Consider the following 12,927-nt stretch of genomic DNA (forward strand, 5'->3'; position numbering starts at 1 on the left):
TTTTTATTTTGTATTAGGATAACAACAAAAAGTTAATTACTTAGAACAGGACTTTCTTTTAATGTAAATGTAATTTGCTAATCATGAAAGAAAAAACAACTTCAGAGATGTACCTATTTTGTTACAAACTCGTTAAACAACTAGCAGCAATTCTCAAAGAGCTGTTTTATTCTGCATCTACTTATTCATATTTAGATATCTTCAAGTCATCAAATTTGCATGAAGATTTTTCAAATTTAATAGCCTTTGGCAAGAACTACCTGTTCTCATTTTTTAAATAGCTGCCTTAACATAATTGAACAGCCATAGTATTGTGATCACATTTATTATTTTTCACTAAAACTGCACGTATAGAGATGTGAAAAATAAAAAAGCTACTCACAGAAATGCAGGAAAATAACTTACTCCCCTTAATAGGTTCCATTTAGTGCAGGTCACATTTTGCCACCGTAAAACCTAGTCCTGTTTGATTGTATTGATTTGAATTATTCCACAGCCATTTTTAAGCTTCTTATTATTCTTAGTGGTGGCAGTCTTTCCTTCAGAACTGGTGTCTCATTACTTTACCCTGCCTGAACAGTCAGCTCCACTCATTAGAACAGGCATCTGCTACAAACAGTATTAATGAGATCCGTATGAAGGGATACAACAAGCCATTACCCACCTGGCTAATCATTTTACAGTGCAGAGCTGATAATGCAGAGTCATCCAGCAATGCCTTGAACATGCTGTTACAATTACCTTATTCAGACAGGAACTACTATTTTAGAACAGGGCGCTGCAAAATTGGATACATTTGTAAAGATGCATCGACTTTGCAGCTACTGTTAACATACAACATATATTTCATCTCAACAAAGCCAAAAGGCATGATTTTACTAGTGGGAAATTTGCCCTTTGGCTTTTGAATAGATTAGCATTAAAATTATTTATGAGACACCAATAGTTTGACTACTGTTCCAATAAATATTGAGAATTTACACCAAACCAGTCAGAATAGCTGCAGAACTCAGTGACTTTTATTTAAATAATAATAATTTAAAGCAATATAATTTTAGAGATGGTTTTCTTCAAAACAGCATGAGTTTGCATACAGCATTTACACACAACCAAGTAGCTGGCACAAAGGAAATATTTCACCAAAGAGTGCCAGTGCTAAATGAGCTTCACAGATCATTCAATTTAAAGTTCGTTTCTCTAAATCTAAGATACAAATACGCACATCTTTATACATTGGCATTTACAAACATGAGGGGAGAAGTATTTGTTCACGCTGTGTTTTTCCCTTTGGGACAAACATAGTCCAGAAGGAATGCTGGAGCAGAGCCCCACTCATACCTATGCAGCAAGGGCCCTGGAAACCAGGCACAGAGAAAGCAAGACCACAGTGAAGGCTCAAACTCTTCAAACCACAACAGACTAGGCTAAGCAAGGCTAAGTCAAAAGATTTTGAACTCAGAACCACAAGAGAGCAAAGGAGGATGAGTTTTACCCAAAACAAACTCACAAACATACAAACATATGTAAGATACTACTCCAGTAAATCCCACAAGATATTTATTTTATAGAATCACTATCAAATAATTTAACTAATCAATTTCACATTGTTAGACAACATTATTTGAGAAATAACACCCTTTAATTTAGGGAAATACTTTCTCTTTTTCTAAAATTATGTATAGAAAAATACAACAATACTAAGAAACTAAAAAAGCATGCACAGTTCTACCACTGGAAAAAAGCCCCAAACAATGGGGAAAGGGGCAAAAAAAATACCAACAACAAAAAACCAAAACCAACAGCTCTTAAAATAGAGGATGAGAGGTTCAGCTCCAATTGCAATCTAGAATTAGCAAATGTTTTTGAATAAAAGTAAAAGTAATTAGTGAAGTTACTGACACTGGATATCAACTACTAGAATGTACCAAAAATGCTTCAATCATGAAACCTCTAGGAAAGACTGCTGCTGAAGAAATCAAATACAGGTAGTTAACAAATAGTGACATTTAAGAAGTTTGGCTAATGTTGTTATTTTAGCTAAAATAAAACTTTTATTTCAGTGAGAAAGTATAAGAGAAAGTTACTAGTTATGCATCTGCTTTTCTTTAAGTCCAACAAGGTCAACAGAAGAGCAGTGCTTTTTAAGCAAAGAGAGAGAACAAAGCAACAAAAGAAAAAAGCATGCAAGCCTAATAATATTCTCATAGGCAAGGTCCAGACTGATGCATCTAAACCACTTTTAACAGAATAGCTTCAGAGATATTTGATGACAGGGGTTCCATCTCCAGATAATGGAAGCAGGGGATCCATAAATGGGTCTCCACTAACTGATGTCTTAATATTAAATTCAAGAAGGTCACGCCTGTCAACACAAGCTTTCAGAATAACTAATGAAAATCTGTTTAATTGCATATGGAGTCTGGATCACTAGAGAACAACTAAATAATTAGAAGAATGTCCAATGTAAAAATGATCATAATTTTTCATTGTTGATTAGGATACATATCATGCAAAGTCTCTAAATGTCCAAATAATAGCTCAGGTTTTCATCTTTAATCTCTCTTTCATATTACTTAAGGTGAATTTCATTAACACTGGATCTCTGTAAACCCATTTTCTTCTCTGAATATACCCATCAGTCTGTGTATCTTCATAATCTATTACCCGTTATTATGTTTTGAAAAATAAAAGAGCTATTTAGTTCCTTCAGTTTTGTTTTTCCTCCATTCTGTTTTCTCACCAGAGAAACTAAAAACTGAAGACAGAGGATAGAATATTCAAAATACTGAAAATTTCAACAAGAAATTGCATGTACACTTCAATTTCTTTCACAAAATGCAGTCTTCCAGGTACACTACTTTGTTCTAATTGCTTTAGTACTGAGAATGTGGGCATCCCATCCACACATTTGAGTAAGAAATGAGAATATTACATTAAGACATCAGTTTTCCAAATTAATAACATAGGATATGACAAAGACTCTTCAGGTCAGTTTAAGCTGGCTGACTTCATTTGTTCAGGGTCAGCAGCTTTGGAATGCCCTCTGCCCTGTACTGCCCTGAGAATATGCCTTGACCTCCCAATACCCCATTGCTGTAACTTCCCACTCTGAGAACACCTGCACTGCAATATCGAAGTGCTTGTGCATACAGCCAGTGTTAGTAAACCAATTATTCCCACACATCTCTTAATGCTAGGTCTCCATACTGACTGCAAGCTTACTTTGACTTTTCACACCACGCTCAGCCCAAGCTAATAAACCCTTGAAGTGTGAACTCCACAGAGGAGAGACACTTGAAGGGTCTGGGGCTGTTTTGTACAAGACAGCTTAGTTCTGGCTGAATTGTGATGAATCCTGACTGACTCCGTGTGGAGCCACTTGGCAATGCTCATAAGACATGCAATTCCCCATATTCTCCAGGATTTTCATTATCTAGGATGTTCTATTATTAAAGATAACAAACCTAGCAAAATAAAGAACTCAGGAAAAACTTTAGAATATGTCCAGTAAGTCCAATTAGGATGTAGCTTGTTATTAAACAAAAGGCACCCCCGCAATGAATGTAAGAGAACAGGTGAGAGAAGATAAAATGACTGAGTCTTTAGCTGACATGAACTATACGTCTGAACAAAGGATCACAGGATCAATTCTTAAAAATACCGCTACAAATTTTCTGATACTACCCAGCTTCTGAAGGATCAAGTAGAAGTTTTAATTTTGCTTATAAATAAAGTCCTCACCTTAGCAAACCCTCACTGCTATGTAAGATTATTCTACGACCTTAGTGACAAGTCATGACTGACAGACAGGCAAGGGTTATGGAGAATAAAGGTACCTGCCTTTAACAGTCCTTGTGTAGAACAGCTGCTAGAAAGAAACTTGGTCACAAACTTCAGCAAATGTTGGGTACCAAGACAGAATAAAAATTAATCTCTGGAGCCAGTTTTGTTGCCGTGCTTTGTCCTTTGTACACGCAAATTCACTTTCCTGAGAAAATACAAACTGTCTACCGAATTTACTGTGTTTTGCTTTTTCATTTAAAATGAACTCACCGGGTGCCGTCTGCTTTCCAGCTAACTTTGTATGGCTTCTGCTCCAAAAATTTAATATTTTGCTTGTCCATGGAAACAGGCTGTGCTCCAGGGAATCCAGTCCTAATAAAAATAACCATGTTTATTAATGGTCCTGCAATAAATAGTCATACAAGTAAATACATTTTTCACATCAGACTCAAGTCCGTACCAGACTTGCTGCAAGGTTAACTCTGAGTTAGAACATGTTCACCAATAAAGTATTTTGCAATAGAAGTCAAAAGTCTATCTCATAGGAACAAAGTTATTTGCTTATGACAAAAAACTAAATTATGTGGAACTTCAAAGTTTTAGCTTTGCAGAAAGAGATATTTAAATTAAAAATTACAGGCATGATAAGCATTAGGAAGCGGTGTGGATCACCAACTTTGGAATGGAAATGTCCAGAATCATAGACACTAAAACCAACATTTTCATTACCATTGGTCACAAATCCAAGTTGGCTGTAAAAATGAGTATTATACCTCCATATTTAAGTGTAATAGCAATGGTATAAATAAATCTACTGCTTGAGAAAGAACTAAGCATTTGTAAAGCTGGAGTAGGCCACATCTGGAATTCGAACAACAACACTGTTATCTCAATGGAAAAGTAATTCTAGAATCTTGTTTCTTAACACCAAAAATTGATCATTCCATTTCATTGTACAGTGCAAGACTTTCACTGCCAAGTGTGTTTGAGGCTTTTTTTAAATAAAAAATCCATGGTCACCTTTTTCCTCATTTTCAAAATGACCAGTTTCATTCTGCAAAATACAACACTTATTTCAAGAAAGTATAAATCAGTAAGTTCTAAATATTCTCATACCCTTCCCATCCACAGAACTGCTGACATTTTTGCTGTATTCCTCCTAATTTTGGTTGCGTTGTCACCTGGGTCACACATTTAACTGTTATTCCTTCCAAGAAAATTGCACCCTAAAAAAAAAATAATTTAGTATTAAAGCCCCCATAAAATCAAAACAGAATATGTCAAGATTAAGACTGTTTTCACAACCCTCTAGAGCAATACAAGCTTAAACATTCCTTAAGGATTTACCCCCAAATGCCAAGATATATTAGCTCAGCTTTGCCAGGAAACTCACAGGTAAGCCATATTATAAAACCAGGAACTAAATGAGTTATTTATAAGGAAAAAATATAACTTAAAAAAGGCAATAAGGATAAGGCAAAAGGAAGGGATAGCTAGTACTTGGATGCTTACACTACTTAGCTAATACTCTCAAGAGCATTGATCTAGGACAAACTTAACAAAAGAGAAAATATAAACAATAGATTTGTAACAAAATATTTGTATAAATATATTTTTATAATTTTTTCTCCATCTAAACCAAGTTATTAAAATGAAGCTGCTATCCCGAAAGCCCCAGAAAAGCTTATGCAGGATCACGAAAACCAATCTAGAAGTAAAACTCTAAAATAACTTGTACATTCTACAAAAACTTTGTTGCCAAGAGGAATAAAAACAAATCTTACAAAGATTTCTATGGAGATCTCAAACCAACCAGACTTAATTCAACAGAATCTCAAATAAATATTCAATGCACACAAAGAAGATCAAACCATGACTATTCACCTGTTGAACCCTGCATGTGAAGATACAAGTATCTCATATCTGTTCTCTAAAACACTTGAAAGTAGCTTTAACAAATCCAGGAGTAGTATTTTTCTCCTCTGCATTTCCACATGCTGTGGCACCCCTCTGTTATACACTTGAGCAAGTCTAGGAACTAATTTGGCAAAAATAACATCATAAATTGGTAATAATTTTCTGCCAAAACAGTATCCTAAACTAGCTCACCATAGGATAACTCAGTACTAGTGACAGCACAAAGGAAGCAAAAGGGAAAGCAGGGAAAAGCAGGACCACAGTTTTCAGCACAGCCTGCAGTTAATTAAGAATGGCTCAGTCACATCACCAAATCACATTCTGAGAACAGAACATCCTAAAGAAATATACTGGTTAATAACCTTAACTACCTTGAGCTCCACAGACTGTGTGTGTCACTCACCCCACACAATTCACATGGGCACCAGCCAGGGCAACAGCACACAGGGGAGTGGGCAGGAGAGGCAGACAGCTCCTCGTGCCTGGCCAGCACATTGTCTGCATTCTGATAAGTGGTGAAGAGCACCAGGAAACAGAGGAAGATGGTTCTGCCTTGCTTCTGGGAATAATGGCAGAGTGGAATGCCAGTACAACTGCTAAGATTGAATTAACAGGCAGGGAACGGGAAAGATTTTCCAGAAAAGAAAAAGTAATAAACACAAAATTCGTATTGAAAGTGTTTCTTGCAGATTATCTGCTGCAAGTATAATCACTAAGGCACAGCACTATGAAAACAATGTGAGTCACTTGGGTATTCGTGCTTGGCTAACTTAGCACTTCAGGTTTCATGAGGACATTCCTTGGATAAGGTGCTAAAACTGAGCCAGATCCATGCAGTTTTTATCCTACTGTTCAGCTCCCAATGCCTTTGGCAAAAGGACACTGGAGACCACAGTGCAGAGACTCCAGAGAACTCAGATCACCAGGAGCACATCGACTCCTCAGCACTGAAAACCACAGGCACTGGTATCTACACTGTGCACAACCTTCACACCAGCTGTACCAATCAGCCTTGCCCCACTTGCCATGTATTTCTCCACCCATCACTTCAGCTGAAGAAGAAGAGGCAATGTGGATCATCCTGTGTTGGTTCATATCCTAAACACCATCTGGAAGAGTGGGGGAGTGGGAGCAGCCCCAAACACACACCTTCCTGACCCTAGTGGCTATCACCAGGCCCCAGTGAGAGCTGTCTTCAGCTACTCAGACTTGACTGTGTGCCAATATGCTCAGAGACTGCCTCCCAGAAGGCAAGAAACATTCCAAACATGTCAGGAAGAGATATCTTCTAAAATTAAGGAAGTGAGAGACAGAGAGTTACACTTACCAGCTTAGATTTAATACCTAGAAACACAGGATCAATCACAGTAACTGCCTCTTGGCGTGTACAAGCAAAAAAGAACACAAAATCATACTGACTGTCACTCAGTAGCAAAGGTGTTCCACTAAACATTTGGTTTTCATAATGAAACAGGCTTCACAGAATTGGCATTGCATGCATTTGCCTTGGTTTGTTTTTTGTTTGTTTATCTTGTCCTCATCGAGGAACTCAGAAAACATGGGGCAGATGCAACTTCCATAAACCAGAAGTGTAACCTGTTTCAAAACCAGGTTCAGAGGAGTTAGTGTTTCTCTAACAAAATAGAAGAATCTGCAGGATCTGGTTTAGGCATAAGATAATCAATTTATTTCCACTAAACTTCCTATTAGCATTCTTATTTTTGTGACATCTCTGACTTTATTAACAGGGATACAGACTGGGATGGTAGTTTAAGATTCACTGTTATCCTTCATTTTAAAAATAGGCTGGAAATAACACTGTGTAATTCAGCATAAACAAAGTTCTACACTTAATAATGGATAAGAAATTATACAAACACACACTGGTAGATAATTAGAGAAAAATACATGGAAGCAGCAAGAGACCAAAAGCTGAATTAGTATTGTTCTGCCTTGTGAAAGGCAATTATGTTGAGATATATAAACAGAAGTATTAGCCTTAAGACATGTGAAATTAATTTTTCCCTATTAAGCCTTACTAGGATGGCCTCAACTAGAGGCTTGCATTCAATTACAGGCACCACAGCATCAGGAAAACATGAGTCAACATGACAGAGTACAAAGAATAACAAGAAAGGTCAGTAATACAAAAAAAAAATATACTGTAAGGAAAAAGTGAGCTAATAAGCATTTAACATGGAGAAGGAAAGGATACCCATACTCAAGCACATAAAATGGTGCTGCCAAATCAAAAAATAGTATTTTTCCCATATCCTTCAAGATGCCCACAATTGGCAGATTAAGTGCAAGGGTTAAACTTTGCAAAACAGAGTTGGTCAGGCAGAAAAACCCCAAGTCACTAATATTTAGAATAATTGTACTGTGATAGTTAACTAATAAATATTATCCTCATTACATCAAATCAGTTTAATTGCTTCCTTCTGTCTCACAGATGACCACAAGACACCTGCACTGAAAATCATGAATTAAATCATTAACAGCCACCATCCCTTCCAGTTTAAGATGTCACCACTCATTTCAGAAGCACTGCATCTCACACTCCATAAAATGCAACTTACTTGGGACTAGAAAAGACAACATTCCTAATAAACAGTAAAAGTTTGACCCATGAGAGGTTTGTAGGTTATGGCTCAGAATTACAACTTTTTGTCCAATTTGCAAGATGAAATACTTTTTTCCTGAAGTGAGATTCTAAGTGTCAGTTAATAATGTTGTTTTGATGCTACTGCATCAATACTGCATGCACTGACAATGTCAAAACTTGTTTGGATTTCCTGTGTGGCACCTCAGACTCCAACAAGCTCATTTCCTGGTACCTGTCAACTTCCTTCAGGTGATGACAAAGGAAACTGTAATGGCTTTATGTTCTAATCATTCTGTAGTAGTGTAGGAAAGAAAGGCTGTCAAGATTTTTTACATCAAAATATGAAGTTTTAATGAAAAATGCTGCAGTAAAGTTTCTCACATCAGAGTTTCTGAAATGGACAGCATATTAACTTCATTTCATGTGCTAGCTAGAACTTGTTTCTGACTATTCATTACCCTAGCAAGATGCCTGGGAGCTGTCTCCTCCTCTACTACTAAACCTTTCTTCTGTCTCCACAAAGATTTGGGTCAAAATGAGAAAAATTCAGACCATTGCCATCACTACAGCTGCCTCTAGTTTTACACTGCCTACCCCTAGGCTTTTAAGATATGAATTATAAAGATGGAAACATCTGTTGCAGGAAACCAACATAATACTGAAAATGTAGCCCTTTAGACAGTAAAATCAGAATATCTGAGCAAGAGGTATTTACCTGATACTCACTCCCCCTGCAGACCGCATATTTACAAGGAATCACAAAAATCCATCTCTACTGAGTTAAGCAGCAGTCCCATCTGCCAGCCAAGAACCTTGGTAAAGAATTCTGCCCGTTCCTCCTCTTCGTGTCAAAGAATGTTCCTTCAGAGCTGCAAAACTGAATTATACGAATATGCATATTAACTAGATGACTTTTTCTTTCACAAATTATCTAACTCATAATTAACTTTTAGTTATTAATATGCTTATTCGTATAATTTAGCTTCCAGCTTTCAACAAAACTAGGGTGGCAGACAAGAAAAAGCCTGGGAGGCCAATGCCATTCCTGTTAAACAGACCAGTTGAGTTTTATGCGTGATGAAAAGAGGCTGTCATTGTAATTCATCATAACACCTCAGCTTCCAATGCATCAGAAGACATATCAAAGAAACTCTAAGGTTCCAGCCCCTCACAAAATATTTAGATATCAATGTTTTACTACAAGGCTTATGGAGGAAGTGGTGATATCCCATAAATATACTTTTACTAGGTCTTTACAGTGTGGGAAATTTTTTATTCCAGATGAGGGATAATTTGAAAGTTTTCAAAGTTCATCTTGCTTCTTTAGACTGGAATTTGTATTTCTGTCAGGTTAACATTTTCCATACTCCACCTGCAAACCTTGTTGACCAGCTGCAGTAACAACAAAATGCTTTTTTGCAGCTTATTTCAATATGAGCATTTCCAAATCTTCCCAAACAAACACACCTCAGCACACAAGTAAAATAATTCAGTATTATGAAAAAAAAAAAAACTATTCTTGCACCCAGCAATAGTCTAGCCTACTTTATTTGCAAATAAAAAGCGAGTCAGGAATTTGAAGAGAACTAAGTCATTAGTCTTCAGATGATACAAATATATTCTGTGTACTTGAGTATTAGTTCCAGATCATGGCAACTACAATAACTCATTTCATCAGAATGCAGATGTATGTCAGAAATCACAGTAAGTGATCAGCTGTATTCCTCACAAAGCTAAAACAGCTTTGAACACATTATGATCTCAAAGTTGCCTTGGGTTAAGCTCATATTGCTTTTTGCTAATCCAATTTTCAATCACACAAATTTTCCAAAGAAAAACTATTTACTAAAATGAGCACTGTATTTTAAAAATTCTGAATTTCATCCACATGACTACAAAAAACAAGAGCTGTTTCCATCCAACTCTAATTACATTTCATCACCAAAGACAGACTGAATAACTAAAAAGCACTTTACTATCTCAAAAAAATTGTTGTATTATAAAATTTTAAGTCATTTTTACAACTGGAATATTTGAGGTGTTGAATATTCAAGTTCCCAATTCACATAGGAAATACAGAAAGTTTACAATGTATCTGCAAATTTTTCCAGTTACAGACAGTACTTCCAGTCCCCATTTGTAAGAGCAGTGACACATGTATAGCATGTAGGATGAGGTAACTGATGGGCATTAGGTTATGAAATTATGTTTAGCAATTCAAATATTAAATTCCAAATCAAAATTACCAGTTTTAGGCGTTCTTTTCTCCTCTTGCCAAAGGAAGAGCTTGATGATCCAGGTTCTGATTCTGGGCCTCCAGTTTTACCATTATCCTCATCCTCCTCTTCATCTTCATCAAAGCACCACTCTGGAAGCTCTGGTGGTGCTGGTGCATCATCTTCATCCCCATAACGACGAAAGAGCTCCTTCAAATAATCACCTTTATAAATACCCGGGGGTCTGGCCTGAGCAAAAGTAGCCACAGCAGCCTCAATACTGTCAAAAAAAAAAAAAAAAAAAAAAAAAAAGAAAATCACTCTGGATGCTTAATTTACATGTCTTAATCATGTCATGCTTTACCAAACATAAGAATTATTGGGACTGAGAATCAATACAAATTCTGAAGTGGTAATTGCAAAAACATTCCTTATATTTCCAAGTCCATGCTTAGATCAGCCAGGGAGCAGTTGCTCTTGCAGAAGATTCTGCATAACTTTGTGGGCACTGGAAATGTTCCCAAGTAACTGCAGCTGCTTTGAGACCTTATTGCAGCTCCTAGATAAAACGTTTATCACAGATAAAACGTTTTTTATTGCTACAGAGAAGCAATGGGTGACATATAGGTAAATACCTGAGGACTGCACAAACACAAAAGAAGACCAAAGAAACATATCAACAAACTTAATGAAGAAAAATGCAAATGTTTAAATTCAAATATGGTTACATTTTTCTCCACTAAGAATTATCTTTCCTCTCATTAGCCATCATACTGAGAAAAATCACCCTAATCTTTTAAATTACTTCTCTTTCCAGAAGTTTCTCATAAAAGGATTGTGGTTCAGTAGCCTTTTACTATGAACCTAATACTTAATCTTGCTCAAATAAATTAGAAGCTGGACCACAAAAAAATTAGAAACCAAAACTAATAGTGATGCATCTTTACCAGCCAAGGAGAAAACTCTCCAAAACATACAAGAGTGAGCACAACACAGAGGTTTTATTGTCGCCATTTTCATAGTTCCTATGAAAATGTTTAACTAAAAACACTGGAGCAGTAAGGCTCCAAGAATCAACATTTTAAAATCTTACTATATAGGGAAAAGGAGAAACCACAAAAATAGAGAGATGTCCCTGTTAGGCTTCTTGAGAAGCATGTGTCTTAAAACTGGAACAAAAGCACATACTATGCCCTGTAACTTTTTTTTTTTTCAGATTTTTAATTCAAAATCCTTTTTTCTTTTTGTCTGATCTGTTCAGTAGGGAATGGAGCCTGAGAACTTTAAGAGGTTAATTTTCCAGAATAGACAGAAATAGTGTCTAAGAGCCAGTAAGGTTGATTCACTCCTCTGATCTTTGTAAGAGGAGAAAACATGACATTCTCCAGAGTGACACTATCACACAGTATCACTTCAAAAATGATAGTTTAAGAGTCTGAGTTACTTAGAAGGACCTTTCTTCCCCATTCTCTTCTAAAACTCCTAATTTCTTTCTCACAAGACATTTTTTACTTTGCTATCTTTCTTAAATTGTTTCACATCTTCTGTAATGAATGCCACTGAAAGGACAAAACAAACTGAAAGTTATGGGGTCTGAAAAATTCTCAATTTTTTTTCTGATATTAGAAGAACTCTATAATCTTCTGGAATATATGGCCATGAAAGCCAAAAGAGGTAGCACAGATCTCAAATATAGAACCCTAGCTGAAAAAAACCCAATTTTCCAGGTTCTAGAAACACAGAAGTCTTTGGGAAAAATGAGTTGTTGAAAAGAGAATCAAGTAAGCTTTCTGACCTTACCAGTCAGAAAGCTGAAGAGCTTTCAGGTCTTTCTCTAAACTAACTATAAAATATATCCCACTGTACACAATAGAGCAGCAACACTCCTACATCATACGCTTAAGGAACGAACACGGATGGATTTTTCCATCAGGAAGATCTTATTTCCTCATTAGCAAGAAACAGTGCCTTGTTTTAAAGAATGATGCAGCAAATTAGATTTATCTCAATACAATGGTCAGCATTAACCAGCAGCTTGCCGAAATTGTTTCCTTTGCTGTGGACATTTTTTCCTACCAGGGAACATCTGGATGTTCTATTAAAATAATCTGACAGAGATTAACAAACTTGACACAGTTAACTACTCAAAGCAAAAAAATAAGACATGGCTGTTGAGTTTTAAGGCTTTCCCTACCATGGTTTGAAAACAGATAGGCAGCATAAAAGTAGGAGATCCAAAGAGATTCAAGAGCCTTTCCTCTTCAGAACAAAGGATCAATTCTAAGTCTAATTATTGCATGCCACTTTAAAATTGTTTGATTAAAAGCATACAATCATTCTAACTCATAGAAACAACAAGAATCATACTATAAAGCCATTTGTGTCTGTCTCTACTTCCTATACACA

General features: G+C 36.2%; 1 protein-coding gene across 1 annotated transcript in view; it reads right to left on the reverse strand.

Annotated features, from left to right (window-relative positions):
• Window positions 1-12,927, reverse strand: part of RNGTT (RNA guanylyltransferase and 5'-phosphatase) — a 169,364-nt gene that overhangs the window by 139,205 nt on the left and 17,232 nt on the right. The window contains exons 6-8 of the mRNA XM_063150641.1: window positions 10,552-10,801; window positions 4,900-5,009; window positions 4,054-4,155 (exon numbers count right to left, since the gene is read on the reverse strand). Coding sequence (XP_063006711.1) covers window positions 4,054-4,155; window positions 4,900-5,009; window positions 10,552-10,801 — 462 coding nt within the window. The remainder of the gene's footprint in view (window positions 1-4,053; window positions 4,156-4,899; window positions 5,010-10,551; window positions 10,802-12,927) is intronic.

The sequence above is a fragment of the Melospiza melodia genome, chromosome 3 (genome assembly GCF_035770615.1).
Source record: "Melospiza melodia melodia isolate bMelMel2 chromosome 3, bMelMel2.pri, whole genome shotgun sequence".
Classification (NCBI taxonomy): Eukaryota; Metazoa; Chordata; class Aves; order Passeriformes; family Passerellidae; genus Melospiza; species Melospiza melodia.